This window comes from Ovis aries, chromosome 13 (assembly GCF_016772045.2).
Source record: "Ovis aries strain OAR_USU_Benz2616 breed Rambouillet chromosome 13, ARS-UI_Ramb_v3.0, whole genome shotgun sequence".
NCBI lineage: Eukaryota > Metazoa > Chordata > Mammalia > Artiodactyla > Bovidae > Ovis > Ovis aries.
This window is the reverse complement of record NC_056066.1, coordinates 22,449,369-22,468,896: the sequence shown is the minus strand read 5'-3', so window position 1 is coordinate 22,468,896 and position 19,528 is coordinate 22,449,369. Positions and strand designations below refer to the sequence as shown.

General features: G+C 36.0%; 1 protein-coding gene across 3 annotated transcripts in view; it reads left to right on the top strand.

The window, feature by feature from the left end:
• The window catches only part of DNAJC1 (DnaJ heat shock protein family (Hsp40) member C1), a 191,610-nt gene that overhangs the window by 94,982 nt on the left and 77,100 nt on the right, over positions 1-19,528 (top strand). For all 3 annotated transcript variants that reach the window (XM_004014216.6, XM_027976603.3, XM_060397324.1), the window contains exon 8: positions 6,210-6,373. In XM_004014216.6, the coding sequence (XP_004014265.3) occupies positions 6,210-6,373 (164 nt within the window). The remainder of the gene's footprint in view (positions 1-6,209; positions 6,374-19,528) is intronic.

Here is a 19,528-nt window from a genome sequence, read left to right as displayed (position 1 = left end):
AGAAAACGAATCATGGCATCCAGTCCCATCACTTCATGGGAAATAGATGGGGAAACAGTGGCAGACTTTATTTTGGGGGGCTCCAAAATCACTGCAGATGGTGACTACAACCATGAAATTAAAAGACGCTTACTCCTCCATAAGAAAAGTTATGACCAACCTAGATAGCATATTCAAAAGCAGAGACATTACTTTGCCAACAAAGGTCTGTTTAGTCAAGGCTGTGGTTTTTCCTGTGGTCATGTATGGATGTGAGAGTTGGACTGTGAAGAAAGCTGAGCGTCAAAGAATTGATGCTTTTGAACTGTGGTGTTGGAGAAGACTCTTGAGAGTCCTTTTGGACTGCAAGGAGATCCAACCAGTCCATTCTAAAGGAGATCAGCCCTGGGTGTTCTTTTGGAAGGAATGATGCTAAAGCTGAAACTCCAGTACTCTGGACACTTCATGCAAAGAGTTGACTCATTGGAAAAGACTCTGATGCTGGGAGGGATTGGAAGCAGGAGGAAAAGGGGACAACAGAGGATGAGATGGCTTTTTTCATGCAAAGAGTTGACTCATTGGAAAAGACTCTGATGCTGGGAGGGATTGGAGGCAGGAGGAAAAGGGGACAACAGAGGATGAGATGGCTGGATGGCAATACTGACTCGATGGATGTGAGTTTGAGTGAACCCTGGGAGTTGGTGATGAACAGGGAGGCATGGTGTGCTGAAATTCATGGGGTCGCAAAGAGTTTGACATGACTGAGTGACTGAAGTGTGAGTGGTATCATATGACATTTGTTATAGTAATTTGTTATTGTTTAATTAAAATATTATATAAGAAACATAATTTTAAAATAGGTGATTATCTGAAAATTCTCTTTATGCCAGAAAAAATGTGTGATGGTCTTCTGAAAAGTTTGAAAATTACCCATGGCTGATTCATGTCAATATATGGCAAAAACCACTACAATATTGTAAAGTAATTAGCCTCCAAATAAAATTGATTCATTTTTTAAAAAGTTTGAAAATTCATTACCAGGTTATGGTTTCTTCAAACTGAAAATGATGAAACTAAATGCCAGAAAGCTTATTAAAAACAATACTCATCCTAAACTCTGAGTAATAAGACTTTTGTTGCTCATGTTTTTGTATCAGTTCAATAGTAAATTTATTAATAGAAAAGGTGAAGATATCAACATTAACAAAGTTAAAGAACAGATATTGCTGTTAATAATGTCAAAAACTGTCATGTATTTTTAAATGTCATCTCTCATGGTTACATGGAAAGAATCTTTTAATTAATTTTGTTAACTTCATTACAGTGTTCTACACTGTATACTTTAGAACTAATACATAAAGGCCCCAAATCCCCCAGTGTGCATTTCATTTGCCCCCATCCTTCTTAATTTTAAAGACCATCACTGGAATACTGAGTTCATAATAACATTTCCATCTGCCTAATTGAGTAAATGCATCTCATGCAGATTAGCAATAGCTGTTTTATGCTGCCTGTTTTTCATGACCTAATTGCTAATCTGCCCTCAAGTCTTCTGCTTTACTGCTGAGACTGTGTGTGCAGTGTCCTCTGAGGGCTACACCAGAGTTACATGGAGTGGGGTATGGTAGTCTTACTAAAATGGTGTTTTAGAGGGGGGAAGTCTGAAAAGGGTAATGAAAATAAATATGTATCTTTCTTTTAGGAAGTCTTTATGGGAAAAAATGTGATCTATTTGGAAATTTTTGAGCATTTTCTTTACTACAAGCTTGTAATCAACTTTATGTTTTTGCTGTAAATAAATTGAATATGTATTGATATAAGGTTTTTTTCAGTGTTAATATTTTATACATTCTCAGTTTTAATCTAAGTTAATAGATGTGAGTTCTGAGTACTATAATGAAAACCCATATTGTGAATGGAAAAAAAATGAGTAATTCTATAAAGCAATTGATTGAAAGGTTAAAATTTAGACAAAGAGGGGATCAACGGTAGAAGGAAAACTCAATATTTCCCTTTTTTTCCCTCTGTACTTATATAAGTTAAGAACAAAAGTAATCAAAATCCTTCTTTTCTAAGAAGTATTTTTTTTTTATCTGAAGAAACAATTGTTCCAAACATTATGTTTTCCTTCTGGCTTTGTGGTCCCCACCCCATACTCCAGTGATGGGCCCAAGTAGGGTTGTCAAGGGGACAGTAAGAACATGGTAGAATTTGCCTCTTTAGGGTGGCAAGACAGGAAAGCATTCACCTTCCCTAAGGTAATGGAAGACAGATTTCTACAGAAAACTCAGGCTCATGAGGAAAAGAGATGCTAGTGCTGATTTTTAAGTTGATTCAGGGACTGGGGAGAAGAGGACAAAGGAGACAGGGCAGATGTAATCCCAATGGGTTAGAACATTTTTCCTTTGATAGGATGCTCATGGATGGGAGACTCCTCTCTGAGATAACTTATGAAAAGGTAACATAACAAATCACTAACTCCAGTACATTTGGAAACATGACCAAATAAAAACTCTGTACCTTATATAATATTCTGTTTTATGTGTATACCACATTTTGTTTATCCATTCATTTGTCATTAAACACTTGGGTTGCTTCCAGTTTTTAGCTATTGTGAATAATTCTGGTGTGAACTTGGGTGAACAAATATCTCTTTGAGCCCCTGGTTTCAGTTCTTTTGGATATATATCCAGAAGTGGAATTGCTGGATCATGTGACAATTAAAAGATGCTTATTCCTTGGAAGAAAAGTTATGACCAACCTAGATAGCATATTCAAAAGCAGAGACATTACTTTGCCAACTAAGGTCCATCTAGTCAAGGCTATGGTTTTTCCTGTGGTCATGTATGGATGTGAAAGTTGGACTGTGAAGAAGGCTGAGTGCCGAAGAATTGATGCTTTTGAACTGTGGTGTTGGAGAAGACTCTTGAGAGTCCCTTGGACTGTAAGGAGATTCAACCAGTCCATTCTAAAGGAGATCAACCCTGGGATTTCTTTGGAAGGAGTGATGCTAAAGCTGAAACTCCAGTACTTTGGCCACCTCATGCGAAGAGTTGACTCATTGGAAAAGACTCTGATGCTGGGAGGGATTGGGGGCAGGAGGAGAAGGGGACGACAGAGGATGAGATGGCTGGATGGCATCACGGACTCGATGGACGTGAGTCTGAGTGAACTCCGGGAGTTGGTGATGGACAGGGAGGCATGGCGTGCTGCGATTCATGGGGTCACAAAGAGTCAGACACGACTGAGCAACTGAACTGAACTGGTGACAATTCTATCTTTACTTTTTTTAGGAGCTGCTGTACTATTTTCCATAGTACTGTACAATTTTACATTCTTACCAACATTGTACAAAGTTCCAGTTTCTCTGTATCCTTGCCAGTGGTTTTTATTTTCTGGTGTGTGTGTTTCTTGTAGCCATTTATTTTCTGGTTGGGGTGTGTGTGTGTGTTTCTTGTAGCCATCCTAATAAGTGTTTGGAGAAATGACTATTCAAGTCCTGTACCCAATTTTGAATCAGATTGATTGTTGAGTTTTAGGAGTTTTCTGTATATTCAGTATATAATCCCTTATCAGATATATGATTTACAAATATTTTCTCTCATTATATGGGTTGCCTTTTTACTCTATTGATATCTTTTGATACACAAAATTTTAAAATTTTCATGAAGTCTAATTCTGTTTTCTTTCATTGTTGTGCCTTTGGTGTCATATTAAAGAAATCAGAGTTTTAGATCTTACACTTAGGTCATTGATCCATTTTGAGTTATATTTTTATACCTTTAAATTAGTCTCATATGTCATTTAAGTTACTAATTTCCTTTTACAGTATCAGGGTTTTTTTTAAGTCACCATTTGAAAAGTTTGGATATACACAGGTACTGATGCAGTATAGGATAAAATATGGTACTCAATACCATGTAATTTCTAGATATGGTAACAACCTTTTAAAGTAGAACTGTTCCCATAACACTGTATTCTTAATACACTTTTTATTTTTTGGCCATTTTTTTCTATTAGGCTGCTTATCCTGTCAGGTTATGAGATCTCTTTATGTATTCTATATATGCATATCTTCTGTTTGTACTCTGAATTGTAGATTATCTTTCCAAATCTGTTTTCTCTTGATTTGTTTATTCTTTTATCTTTGTAGCATCTGGGTTTTCAGTCTTCAGTTCAGTTCAGTTCAGTCACTCAGTTGTGTCCAACTCTTTGCGACCCCATGAATTGCAGCACGCCAGGCCTCCCTGTCCATCACCGTCACCCAGAGTTCACTCAGACTCACGTCCATCGAGTCCGTGATGCCATCCAGCCATCTCATCCTGGGTCATCCCCTTCTCCTCCTGCCCCCAATCCCTCCCAGCATCAGAGTCTTTTCCAATGAGTCAACTCTTCGCATGAGGTGGCCAGAGTACTGGAGCTTCAGCTTTAGCATCATTGCTTCCAAAGAAATCCCAGGGTTGATCTCCTTTAGAATGGACTGGTTGGATCTCCTTGCAGTCCAAGGGACTCTCAAGAGTCTTCTCCAACACCACAGTTCAAAAGCATCAATTCTTCGGCGCTCAGCCTTCTTCACAGTCCAACTCTCACATCCATACATGACGACAAGAAAAACCATAGCCTTGACTAGATGGACCTTAGTCAGCAAAGTAATGTCTCTGCTTTTGAATATGCTATCTAGGTTGGTCATAACTTTTCTTCCAAGGAGTAAGCATCTTTGAATTTCATGGCTGCAGTCACCATCTGCAGTGATTTGGGAGCCCCCCAAAATAAAGTCTGACACTGTTTCTACTCTTTCCCCATCTATTTGCCATGAAGTGATGGGACCAGATGCCATGATCTTCGTTTTCTGAATGTTGAGCTTTAAGCCAACTTTTTTACTCTCCTCTTTCACTTTCATCAAGGGGCTTTTTAGCTCCTCTTCACTTTCTGCCATAAGGGTGGTGTCATCTGCATATTCGGTCTTAGTTAAGATTTATGCTTCCTTTAAATAGTATGGTTAGTTTTTAGGTTTCTTTTTCAATATTTTCATTGTTTTGGTTTTTAAATTTAAGTCTCTTATGCAACTGTGATTTATTTTTGGTATACATTGTAAGATTGTGTCCACTTTTCTTTCAAATGGATATTCATTTGTGCCAGCAACATTTATTAAATCCTTCTTCCACTGAACTGAAATATTTATGAATTCTCTAATCTGTTCTAGGAATTTGTCTCTTCATATGCCAACATCATATTAATTTTATTATGTTGGTATTATAGTGTATGTAAACACATATACATACACATACACAGGATGGGGAAGATGTGGTTCTCAGGATGGATGAGTTTGACAGTAGTGACTAAGAGTAGAGTTGCTTCTCAGTGTCAGTGCTAATCAAAAAGGGATTTAATGGAGAGGCTAGTTGATAAACTGATAATCATCTATTGATAACTACCCTTGATGCTTCCAGATTATATTTTGCATTTGTAAAATATTGAAAAGACGGATGTATACCCTTACGAGCTAGTTTTCTGCCAAGTAATGTGTTGCTGCTGCTGCTAAGTCGCTTTAGTCGTGTCCGACTCTGCGACCCCATAGACGGCAGCCCACCAGGCTCCCTCGCCCCTAGGATTCTCCAGGCAAGAACACTGGAGTGGGTTGCCATTTCCTTCTCCAATGCATGAAAGTGAAAAGTGAAAGTGAAGTCGCTCAGTCATGTCCGACTCTTAGTGACCCCATGGACTGCAGCCTACCAGGCTCCTCCATCCATGGGATTTTCCAGGCAAGAGTACTGGAGTGGTAGGGTATATATAATTTTCCTCACATCAACTTTATGAGGTTAGATTTAACTCCCTTTTACAGAATGAAAATGGACACTTGTTCTAAGGGTTAAGTTACTTGCCCTGTAGTATGCAGCTCTTAGGTAGTAAAGGTAGGATTAAAATACTAATGCCCAGGCCCTTTGCACTATGGCTAAATGAAGTGTTTCGTGAACAATACTTTGAAAACTAAAGATACACACAAATTGATATGGGGATTATATAATAATCATCTGTCATCAACATCTGTGAGTTTTATTTTAAAACAATGGCATGGATAATGCACAATAAAACTTAAAGCTGATATAAGTAAAGCAATTGTATTTTTACGAAAGAGCAATATATATATTCTTTCAAGATAAGGTCTATGAATAAAATTTCAGTTCTTTTTATTATTTTTTTAATTGGTGCTTTTAACCTTTTTTTTTTAGAACAGAAGAAAGTTAAAATAAAAAAACCAAAACCTGAATTTCCTGTATATACGCCTTTAGAAAGTACATATATTCAATCTTATGATCATGGAACTTCTATAGAAGAAATTGAGGAGCAAATGGATGACTGGTTAGAAAACAGGAACAGAACACAGAAAAAACAGGTAAATTTAAAATATATATTTATTTGTTTGTCTGTGTCGGGTCTTAGTTGCGGCTTGTGGGATCTTTAGCCGCGGCATGAGAACTCTTAGTCGTGGCATGTGGGATCTAGTTCCTTGACCGTGGATCCAATCCAGGCCACCTGCTTTGGGAGCATGAAGTCTGAGCCACTGGATCACCAGGGAATTCCACAAACAGGTAAGTTTTTTGAATTTTGCTCTGAGTAAAACACATACTGAAAAGTACATAAAATATATTAACAGATATAGAGCTCAGTAAACTATCTCATGGCAAACCAAGTTAAAGCCTTTATACACTAGTGTATTAAGTCACAGGGTCAACAAGTAAATAATTCATATATATATATATATATATTTTTTTTTTTAACATCTGTATCAATTTCTAGCTCAGCAGCAGGATTGAAAACTTCAGTTACTTTACATTCTTGTCAACACTGGGTCAAGTCCACCACAGTAAGTGTAGTTAACATCAATCACTGTATATGTTTACAAAATTTTTTGGTAACCTTTTAAGATTTACTCTCCTAGCAGCTTTAAGATATGCAGTTCACCATTATTAAGTATAATCAGTGTGCCACTGCGTCCCTATAACTGACTTCCCATCCCTATGACTGACCCTTTCATCCAGTTCACCTGCTCCTCACTGCCATAGCCCTACCTCTTTTAAAAACCAGTCTGTTCTCATTTTCTTAAGCTTATTAGTTTTGGGGGGGTTTGTTTGTTTTTGTTAAGATTCTTCTAGAAAAGTGAGATCATGTGGTATTTGTCTTTCTCCATATGATTTGTTTTACATAGTATAATGCTGTTAAGGTCCATCCATATTGTCACAAATGGCAAGATTCCCTTATTTTTATGGCTGCATAATATTCCTGTGTGTGTGTGTGTGTGTGTGTGTGTGTGTGTGACATTTTCTATATCCATTCAGCCATCAGTGGACACTTAAGTTCTTTCCATATCTTGGCTATTGTAAATAGTCTACAACAAACATTGAGGTGCATATATCTTTTCAGATTAGTGTTTTCATTTTCTTCAGATAAACACCCAGAAGTGGAACTTCTAGATCATTTGGTTCTATTTTTAATTTTTGGAGGAAACTCTGTACTGTTTTCCACAGTGGGTTGGACCAATATACATTTCCACCAACAGTGCACAAGCTTTCCCTTTTCCTCATATCCCTGCCAACGCTTGTTATTTCTTGTATTTTTTATAATAGCCATTCTGACTAGTGAGAGATGATATCTTATCGTGGTTTTGATTTGTATTTCCTTATTGATTAGTGATGTTGAGCATCTTTTCATGTGTTGAGTATGATGTTAGCTTTGGGCTTGTCACATGTGGCCTTTATTGTGTTTTGGTGCATTCCCTCTATACACAACTTTGTTGAGAGTTTTTACCAAAAATGAAAGTTTTTGTCCAGTTCTATCATTTATGTCTATTCAGATGATCTTATGCTTAATCATCATACATTTGTGATGTTTGTTTTCTTCTTATAATTGATTTCTAATGTCAGTACCAATGTAGTAGGAAAAGAATATGATTTGATTTCAGTCTTAAATAAATCTAAGAGTTGTTTTGTGGGCTAACGTATGATCTGTTGTGGAGATCCATGTGTACGTGAGAAGAATGCGTATCTGCTGCTTTTTGATGTATTACATCAAAATGTAATTACATTCTTGTCTGTATTGCATTGGAATGTATTACATTCTTGTCTGTATTGCATTGCTGTCTGCTTATCCCTTTATTTTTTTAATAGTTATAGATTTAGGTGCTCAGATTGACTTTTTTTTAAATTCATAATATACCCTTAAAATCCCTCCAATTCATAATGTGCTCTTAAAAATCCCTCCAAGTGTTTGAGTGTATCAGTAGATTTTCTTTTTATCACTGACTAATAATTATTTATATTGAATAATAATCCAGGACAGGGAAGACTGGCTTGCTGCAGTCCCTGGGGTCGCAAAGAGTTGGACATGACTGAGTGACTGGACTGAACTGAACTGAGTAATCCATAGTGGGTTAGTTTGCATGATCTAACATGTTATTTCTATAGGAACATATAGTACACACTCTATTTGAGATTTATCCATGTTCATGTTTCTACAGTTTTCTCTTTTTAGTGCTGAGTAATAGTCTAGTGTACGGGCACACTACAGTTTTTAAAATTTATTTATTAGTTGATGGAAATTTTATTTGTTTCTGGCCATTATAAATAAGTCTTCTATGAAGATTTATTGTGTACATGTTTGTGTGGAGTTATGCCTTCATTTCCCTTGGGTAAATGCCATGTAGTAAACTGAAGTTGCCAAACTGTGTTCCAGAGAGGTGGTAAATTTTACGCTCCCACCACTGATGTGGAAGCGTTGCAGTGGCTCCACGTTTCGGCCACCTTTGGTGTTAGTGGTGTTTTTAATTTTAGCCATTCTAGTTGATGTGCAGGACTATCTCATTGTGATTCTCATTTTCAATTCTCTAATGGTTAATAATGCTGAACATCTTTTTATCTGTTTATTTGCCATTAGAATATCTTCTTTTATGAAGTGTCTCTTCAGATCTACAGCCCATGATTGTCTTATGATTGAGTTTAAAGTTCTCTCTCTATATATAAAATACCTTTGTCACCTATGTATTTTGCAGATATCTTCTTGTTTATAACTTGCTTTTTATTTTAGTAGTAGTGTCTTTTGAAGAGCAAAAGTCTTAAATTCAGATGTTCAGTTTATTAAATGTTTTCCTTTGTACTAGTTTATTTTACTGTCCTAATTAAGAAATCTGTAGGGCTTCCCTGATGGCTCAGGCAGTGAAGAATCAGCCTGCAACTCAGGAGACCCGGGTTTCAGTCCCTGGGTCGTGAAGATCCCCTGGAGAAGGAAATCGCAGCCCGCTCAGTATTCTTGCCTGAGAAATCCCATGGACAGAAGAGAAGGGCCTGGCAGGCTACAATGCATGGAGTCACAAAAGACTTGGACACGACTTAGCAACTAATCAGCAACAACAACAGAATAAGAAATCTTTACCAAACCCAAAATTAGGGTTTCTTCCATGTTTCCATTGAGAAGTTTCACTACTGTAGCTCTTACTTTAGGTCTGTGAGATTTCAAGTTAATTTTTGTATAGTGTGAGATGCGCATTCAGGTGTGTACACACACACAGACACACACAGATTTATTGATATTTTACTGTTTAGCTACCCATTCTTCTAGCCCTATTTGTTTAAAAGATTGTCCTTTTTGAATTCAGTTGCCATGAGACCTTTGTTGAAAATATTATAATTGACCATATGTGTGTTGGTTTGTTACTGGGCTCTCTCTTCTGTTAATCTGTATATCTATATTTATACCAGTACAATTTGTATTGATAATAAGCTATGTAATAAGCCTTGAAATCAGAAAGTAGAAATCCTCCAACTGTTTTCTTCTTTTCAAGATAGTATTGACTATTCTAGTTATTTGCATTTCTTTATAATAAATTTAGATTCAAGTTGTCAATTTGTACAAAAGATTCTGTTGGAATTTATATTGCAGTTGAATTGATCTATAGATAAATTTGGGGAGAATCTGACATCATAAAAATATTGAGTCTTTTGATCCACATGGTATATAACTCTTATCTGCATCTTCTTTAATTTCTCTTAAGAACATATTTGGTCAAATTTATCCCTAAATATTTCATATTTTATACTATTCCAAATTATATTTTTAATTTCAGTTTCTGCTGTGAGTATATGGAAATACTATTGTTTTTTGTATGTTAACCTTTTACCCTATAACTTTGCTACACTTAATTATTAGTCATAGTAGCTTTCATGTGGGACAGGTCTATAATTTTGTTATCTTTCAGTATTTTTCTGTGCTGTTCATATCAGGTTGATAGTGGCTTCATAGAATGCATTGGGAAATGTTCCTCTTTTCTACAAGCGTTTGTGTGGAATTGCATCAGTTTCTTGTTTAGGTAGCTTTGGCAGTTTGTGTCTTTGAACAGGTTTGATTATTTCACCTAAGTTGTTGAATATACTGGCACAAGTTTTTTATAATATTACTTTATTATCATTTTACTATCTGTAGTGATATCTTTAGTTTATCATATTGGTCATTTGTGCCCTCTGTTTTATTTTTGGCCAGGGTCTCTAGAAGTATATCCATTTTACTGATTTTTCTTTAGAAATCAGCTTTTGGTTTCATTGATTTTCTGCTATTAATTTTTTCTTCTACTTACTTGAGGTTTAATTTACTCTTTTTCTAGTTTCTTAAGGTGGATGCTAGGTCATCGATTGGAGAACTTCCTTCTTAGTATTAATAGTATAAGTTTTTTTTGAACACTGGATTACTTAAATGTAGAGCTTTTTAGTTTGTATTTTTAATATATTTATATATTTGTAGTTTAGCTGTATCCCACAAATTTTGATGGCATGTATTCATTTCATTCAATTCAAAACAGTCTAATTTTCCTTGTGAATTCCTCTTTGACATGTTTATTTTCCTAAAAGATAGGTGTTTTTCAGGTATCTTTCTGTTACTACCTTCAGTTTATACAAATTTTTTTATTATTTAAATTTACAGTTTTAGAAATTTGGAATGTTCATTTAATTCATTTATGTTTAGTATAATTATAATTACTAATACTTTGGGATTCAAATTTATCATCTTCAGGCTCACTTTCACCTTGTCCCTCTTTATCTGTTTCCTCTCTTGCTTTCTTTTGGATTAATTTTTAATTTCCATTTCTCTCTTGGTGTCATACCCTCTTTTGTTCTTCCTTTTGTGGATAATATACAGTATTCAGTATGCATCTTAGTACAGTCTTGCATGAGTTCCTATTGATACTTCTCAGACAATAAAATGATCTTTGACCCTTTATTTCATCTGTTTTATATCCTGTATTTTGTGTTTTGTGTTTTGTTCCCCAAAATTTGTATGTGAAGCCCTAACTCCTAATACCTGAGAAAGTGACATTTGTAAATAAGGTCACTGCATATGTAAGTAGTTAAAAAGAAGTCATACAGGAGCTTTTTGTGTGTAGATTTGTGTGATAAAACATTTCATTTCCTGAAGTCCTTTGTTTCAAAGCTGTATTATCTTTTCATTAGAATTTTTACCTATTGTTTCTTTGAACTGACCATAGAAATGGGCACACATTATACTTTCAGTAGATACTTGGTGAATTGATCAAGTGTCCAAAGTAATTTACCATGGTCACTTCTGCTGCGAGACCATAATAATAGGGAGAGTGGGACACAAAATACTGGATTCTTAAATTTGAAGACCTAAGTTCTAGTTTTAGCATCACTGTTTATTACCTATATCATATGGATTTTCATTTTCTTATTACTTAACACCATACAAAAAGTGTGAAATTATCTTTCTACCTTAGAGTATGTTAAAACATTTTGTAAACCGAGAAACCCCCAAACAAAAAGTTTTCCTTTTATTCCATCCTTCTTTTGGATCTTCCTGTCATTTTCAAAGTTTTCATCTACATTTAAATTTTTCTTTTGTCCTTTTATTAGTGGAAAACAAATGAAGAGAAAGATATGTCCTAGTTGACCTCTATGTTGTTGTATTAAGAAAGTTAACTTTGTTCAAGAGCTTCTCTGATTATCTCCGTAACTCGTTTTTGTTTTGTCTAGTATATATTCAGAGTAGTTTTAAGTACTGTGTCTGTAAGCTCTCAAAAAATATTGCTTTAAAATCATGTAATGGAGAGAGGATTTTATCATTATCATCATCTTCCTTTACATCTTATGTCAGATATTGTCCCGTGTTCTACTGTACATCAAGTTTCTCATTTAACTCTCATAAGAACCCTAAGTTAGTAATATTTTTTCCATCTGGAAGGAATGTCTGATTATCAGGAAGACTGTACTATATTTAGTTCAGTCATAAGGAACTGCTGTTTTTTAAGGGAAAAAACATTCATTATCAGGAATTTTAGATGGCTTAACCAGTGTAAGTAAATAGGCATTAATCCATCTATGGAATTTCTTAGCCTTTTTAAGCTCTTGAAAGGGTTAAACCCAGGTAATTTTTCCCAGAATTTGCCATAGCTTTCATTAGTGGCAGTGCCAGTAGCACTCTGAAGCAATAAGTGAAAGATGACAAATATTCAGAGTAGGAATATTGGATGAAAAGTGAAATGTAAAAGTTATTTCTGATTATAATTGTCTGACATAACTTTGTCATAGTCATTTTTAAAAAATTTCTTTAACAATGTAGTTAAATATTTTTAAGTCCAATAGGAGATGTCCCAGGTAGCTCAGTGAATAAAGAATCTGCCTTCAATGTAGAAGATGTGGGTTCAATCCCTGGGTCAGGAAGATCCTCTGGAGGAGGAAATGGCAATCCACTCCAATATTCTTGCCTGGAGAATCCCATGGACAAAAGAGCCTGGCGGGCCAGCATCTGTGGGGTCATAAAGAGTCTGACACGATTGAAGATACTGAGCATGCATGATGGAATATTGGATGAAAAAATAAATGTAGTTAGTGCTGATTATAATTGCCTGACATAAGTTGGTGATAGTCATTTTTTAACATTTCTGAAACAGCATAGTTAAATATTTTTAAGTCCAATAGTAGATGTCAGACATTTTTCATGTGAAAACAATCATTCATGTATATGATTTTTAAAAGTGAGGTTTTAATGAGGCAAAATAATTTCCCACCATAAATATTATAACAAATAAACTCTTCTAAAATAGTTTCTTCTTCATCTCCCTGGTGACCTAGTGGTAATGTTTTGCAGTGTTTTATGTAGGAGACCTGCATTTCATTCCTGTTCTCGTTATCTCTCTCCCTGGGGCTGCAATGAATAAAATAAGAAATAAAATCACTATCCTCCATCCTTATTGCCATGGGCTGTACCTTGTCAGATTTCATAAGCTAAGCTAGATGGGGCCTGGTTAGTACTAGAATGGAAGACCTCAAAACAAAGTCTGTGGAACACCCATCTTCTATGTAGCCACTATTTCATCTTCCTTGAACCCTTGTCTTAAAGTCATTATTGTACTTTTGTCTTTACTATTTGATTGATTTATTTGCCCTAGGGGGGAAAAGAAAGGTCTTTAAAGTAAATGCATTTCTAGTCATTTAAGTCAATGCATTTATTTATTTACCCTTTTCAAACTTGAAAGACTAATTCAAAAGGTATTTGGCTGTATTCTTGGAAAAGACAGTATTCCAACTAGCGTTGTGTTTTATTGTCTAAAAGTTTGTTTGCTCAGGGACTTCTCATTTTATTTATCTCTGTCAAGTATTCTGTTTCTATTTGTCTTAAGAGATAGTGTTGTCCTTGTTATATAAATAATATACAACACATGGTATTATTTTTAAAACACATATAATGTAACTTTGTAAAGATTTAAAACTTAGAATTGTTTCCTTAAAACCTAGATTACCTACATAGCCTAACTTTAAATTTTAATTTTAAAAAATTCAAATGCTAGTAATTTAAATTAATTAGGTCTTTGTGTATGTGTATATGTAAAATATGATGCCTGTAATTCAGTTAAAAATGCAGTGATGTTTTAACCATGAATAAACCCAATCTACCTATTGCTATTGCATCCAAAACACACCCAAACACACCTTTCATGATTACAGATGGTACATGTGCATGCATGTACCCACACACAAACATATGTGCATACCTAAGTTCTCTAACACACTAGTTTTCTTTCTTTCTCTTCCTTCCTTCCATTTTTCCTTCCTTCCTTCCTCCATCCTTCCTTCCCTTCTCTCTTTCCTTCCTAATGACATTTTACACAGAACCCCAATATATGAAAGACAAATACAGAAGGCTGAGAGCTTCTCTGGTTAATGTCAAAATGAGGGAGGCTAGAGCCCCATCCACCTAGCCTCTTCCTCATGGCATAAGGCAAGACTCCTCGGATAAAACCTGAACGTTGTAAGAAACATGGCTGCGCTGCCCTCCTCAGTTTCACATTCTTCCATTATACACAGAAATTTAATGTTTTCAAAGAGTTATGGGGAGTACAGAAAAATGAGTAAAAACAGAAATAAATTCAGGTTATTTTGAGAAAAGAGACACTTGAATAGAGATAATAGGTGTGTGAATGTAAAAAAGAGAAAGTCATTTAATTGATAAAGGACATATATATCTTTATCAAGGAAACAACTTCCAGAATGTTCCTATTTTAAAAGGTTGATGGCTGCTGTGAGCATGAAAAGTATTCAGCAATGATTTGGTGTTTTCTTATTCTACCATTATGCCAAATCCTCTTCATTTCTGTTTAGAATGACTCCAAACCAAAACTAAACCCCCAGAGTCATAGCAGTCAGTACAAGAGGGATGGCATATTTTCTTTATGAAATACAATGCATTTTTTATGTTAAGGAAGTATTCCAGAATTTATCTAATGTATATTTTAGTACCATTTAAGATAACAGTCCCTATATGTCATGAATGATATTTCAGAAAGTAATTTTTAAAATATTTTATACTGTTACTCATTTTAAAATAGCCATCTTCATAAAATTTTTTAGAATACCCCACGGGAGTATTCTCTACAGGAGTGGTAGGTTCATAATTTTTTTTTTAATCGACTCTTTGGAGAGAAAAAAGAAGCCTCTATTTTAATATTTGCCAAATTAAGTGGTAATCTACTCCCATCATGGCTGATTTGTAATTGTCAATAAGAAGGCACTGAAGGTGGAGTTTGAAGAGATGTGCAGTAGTGATGGTACCATTTTGTAATACTCCCATCATGTAGATAAACTTGATGTGTATATCCTCACGGGCATAGATAATAAAATATAGTAAAATAATTAGGAAGCAATGAATCTTGACTATTACCTTTTTAGTATAATTTAATTATTCATTTGCATTGATCACCAAGAAGGCTTTCTAATCCCTCCTTGCTGTTCTTTGAAACTCTCCATTCAAATGGGTATATCTTTCCTTTTCTCCTTTGCCTTTCAGTTATTTGTAAGCCCTCGTCAGACAACCATTTTGTCTTTTTGCATTTCTTTTTCTTGGGGATAGTCTTGATCCCTGCCTGCTGTACATTGTCACAAACCTCTGTCCATAGTTCTTCAGGCAATCTGTCCATCCGATCTAATCCCTTGAATCTATTTGTCACCTCCACTGTATAATCGTAAGGGATTTGATTTAGATCATACTGAATGGTCTAGTGGTTTTCCCTATTTTCTTTAAGTCTGAATTTGGCAATAAGGAAATCATGATCTGAGCCACAGTCAGCTCCCAGTCTTGTTTTTGCTGACTATATAGAGCGTCTCCATTTTTGGCTGTGAAGAATATAATCAATCTGATTTCAGTATTAACCATCTGATGATGTCCATTTGTAGAGTCTTTTCTTGCGTTGTTGGAAGAGAAATGGTATGGACCTAACAGAAGCAGAAGATATTAAGAAGAGGTGGCAAGAATACACAGAACTATACAAAAAAGATCTTCATGACCCAGATAATCACGATGGTGTGATCACTCACCTAGAGCCAGACATCCTGGAGTCCAAAGTCAAGTGGGCCTTAGGAAGCATCACTATGAACAAAGCTAGTGGAGGTGATGGAATTCCAGTTGAGCTATTTCAAATCCTGGAAGATGATGCTGTGAAAGTGCTGCACTTAATATGCCAGCAAATTTAGAAAACTCAGCAGTGGCCACAGGACTGGAAAAGGTCAGTTTTCATTCCAATCCCAAAGAAAGGCAATGCCAAAGAATGCTCGAACTACTGCACAATTGCACTCATCTCACGCTCTAGCAAAGTAATGCTCAAAATTCTCCAAGCCAGGCTTCAGCAATACGTGAACTATGAACTTCCAGATGTTCAAGCTGGATTTAGAAAAGGCAGAGGATCCGGAGATCAAATTGCCAACATCTGTTGGATCATTGAAAAAGTGAGAGTGTTCCAGAAAAACATCTACTTCTGCTTTATTGACTATGCCAAAGCCTTTGACTGTGTGGATCACAACAAACTGTGGAAAATTCTGAAAGAGACGGGAATACCAGACCACATGACCTGACCTATATGCAGGTCAGGAAGCAACAGTTAGAACTGGACATGGAACAACAGACTAGTTCCAAATAGGGAAAGTACATCAAGGCTGTATATTGTCACCCTGCTTATTTAACTTCTATGCAGAGTACATCATGTGAAATGCAGGACTGGATGAAGCACATGCTCAAATCAAGATTGCAGGGAGAAATATCAATAACCTCAGATATGCAGATGACACCACCCTTATGGCAGAAAGTGAAGAACTAAAGAGCCTCTTGATAAAGATGAAAGGAGAGTGAAAAAGTTGGCTTAAAGCTCAACATTCAGTAAATGAAGATCATGGCATCTGGTCCCATCACTTTATGGGAAATAGATGGGGCAACAGTGGAAACAGTGTCAGACTTTATTTTTCTGGGCTCCAAAATCACTGCAGATGGTGACTGCAGCCATGAAATTAAAAGATGCTTACTCTTTGAAAGGAAAGTTGTGACCAACCTAGACAGCATATTAAAAAGCAGAAACATTACTTTGCCAACAGAGGCCCATCTAGTCAAAGCTATGGTTTTTCCAGTAGTCATGTATGGATGTGAGAGTTGGACCATAAAGAAGGATGAGCGCTGAAGAATTGATGCTTTTGAACTGTGGTGTTGTAGAAGACTCTTGAGAGTCCCTTGGACAGCGAGGAGATTAAACCAGTCCATCCTAAAGGAAATCAGTTCTGAATATTCATTGGAAGGACTGATGCTGAAGCTGAAACTCCAATATTTTGGTCACCTGATGTGAAGAACTGACTCATTTGAAAAGACCCTGATGCTGGGAAAGACTGGAGGTGGGAGGAGAAGGGGACGACAGAGAATGAGATGGTTGGAGGGCATCACCAACTCAGTGGACATGAGTTTGAGTAAGCTCTGGGAGTTGGTGTTGGACAGGGAAGCCTGACATGCTACAGTGATGGAGTTGCAAAGAGTTGGACACGACTGAGTGACTTAACTTAAAAATTCGTTTATATAATTTAAATTTTTATGCTGGATGTGTTTAACAGCCAGCTCACACAGTTCCTAAAACTTTGGCAGCTGGCTCTCAGAAACTGGTATAAGTGGGCTCCAGCATACCACTGACCTTGGGGGAACTCCACTTCTCTACCTTTTACTGTATGTCTGGTTTAGCCATCCTTCATGTCTCCAAGATTCAGTGTAGTTATGCAGATTATTTTGCTATGGGCATCTAAGGGATATTTAGAGACTATAAATATCATCCTGTTTTCTGCTTCCTTTTATCAGTTTGTCTATATTAAGGTATCATACTATTCTGCAGTCATTTAATATCTTCCTGTTACTTGTCTAGCAAGATGACTTTAAACCTGTCAAAATGATTATCTTCCCCATGTCTTAACAACAGAACCAAAAGAAATGACCCCTAAGTACGTTGGAGATAATGGTGAGATATTTTTGTTGTACATCTTCACCTACCTAAAACTGCCTAGATTGATCTGTTTTATTGGTAAGAACATGGTTTTCATTTTTAAAAGCTTTTTAATGTAATTAGCTTGATAATAGCTGGAGTCTCCATTGAGAATTCCCAATCTGTTACCCAGCAATTAACTATTTGTAGTCATCATTGATAATAGCAGTTTGCCACTGAATATTTTCATCATTCATTAGCTTACCCGTTAATAAAATTATCTTACGCTTTCCAAAGTGTATTATATTTTCAAAATAATTTGGCCATGGCATTATTAGATCTAGACTTTCTGCCTTTTTCAAAAGATAAATTTTAACTTTACCTTTGATTAGAAAATCATATATTTTGCTGAGTTGGCCTTTTGTATTAAAGCTGTTTATCACTTAAGCTTCAAAAGAAAACCGTGTAAACACTGTCCCTGACTATTGTAGACTGGCAGAAAAGAAACCCCAATAAATGAATTAGTACATGATGCTATTAAAAGTGCATTTCAAAGTTCTCTTGATCATCATCATGGAAAATGGCCAGTAGATTTGAAACCACAAAAAACCTAAGGTATTTGTTCACTATTTATGTGTCTGGTATTGTTAATTTATTAAAATTTATTTTAAATCTATTAAAATCACTTTTACAAATATTAAGCACCTATATTTTGTGACATTCTTTTAGAGGTTTAACTTGTTTGATAACACTAGAGTACAAAAGATGTCAAACCCTCAGTATTTTTCAGAGACATTTCTGACTTTAAGCCCTTCCCCATCAGGGTCTGTGCGATGTCCACTGTTAGCCATTCTTTGGGACTCTCTTCCTTTCCCGCTTGTCTCTCCAAAAAGAGGTTTTCAGTCTGAGATTACGCTTTGTTGGTTATCTGAGTAACGCCCTCCAGTTCCTTCTGAAGCGAGTCCCACTCGCTTGTCCTGCTGGTTTGGCCAGTGTGGTGTCTGTAGTCTCTGATACAGCAAGAAACCCACTGGCAGCTGCTCGCCTCACAGACTCCGCTCCCCCTCTCTCAGGCTAAGCAGGGGCCTCGCTCCCTCTCTCACGCTTGCCTCCACACAAATATATCGCTTGCCTCCATACAAATATATCGTCACTCCCTTCCAAATCCTGTTACCCCAGGGTGCTGCACAGAATGTCAGAGAACCGACGTACCTATCCACCTTTCCCGATGTTAGATACCCCCCCAAATTATCTTATTCTTTTCTTCAGCTCCCTCATTCACACTCAGATTTTCTTTTCCATACTCTTTTCACACAAATGGAGCCTGACGGCTTCAGTAAGCACTGAATAGTTCTGAACTAAGACGCATTTATTTAAGAAGTAAAAAAAAAAAAAAAGTATAGCAGATTTTTGTATCCTGCTGTATTAAATTTTTAGTAACTCATCCTGTTATGGAAGTTTTCTCTGAGTGGGAAGAGAGAATGAATATCACAATCTTCCATCTTACAGACTAAGATAAAATGAAGGCACAAAATAAGAAGCTACTTTTGTTGTAGACTGAAATATGTACCCAAGACTTACATATCAGTTTGTGTATATCACATTCATGCATATATTCAAGTACATACATGAGTATAGAACAAAGAACACTATGAGAATTACATGAAACAAATACATAAAGGTGGCAGACCCATCATAACCCTTCAGTAAAATTAATCTCAATTAGAATTCATGGTTTTATGGTTAAGGTGGGTGCTTATCAGCATG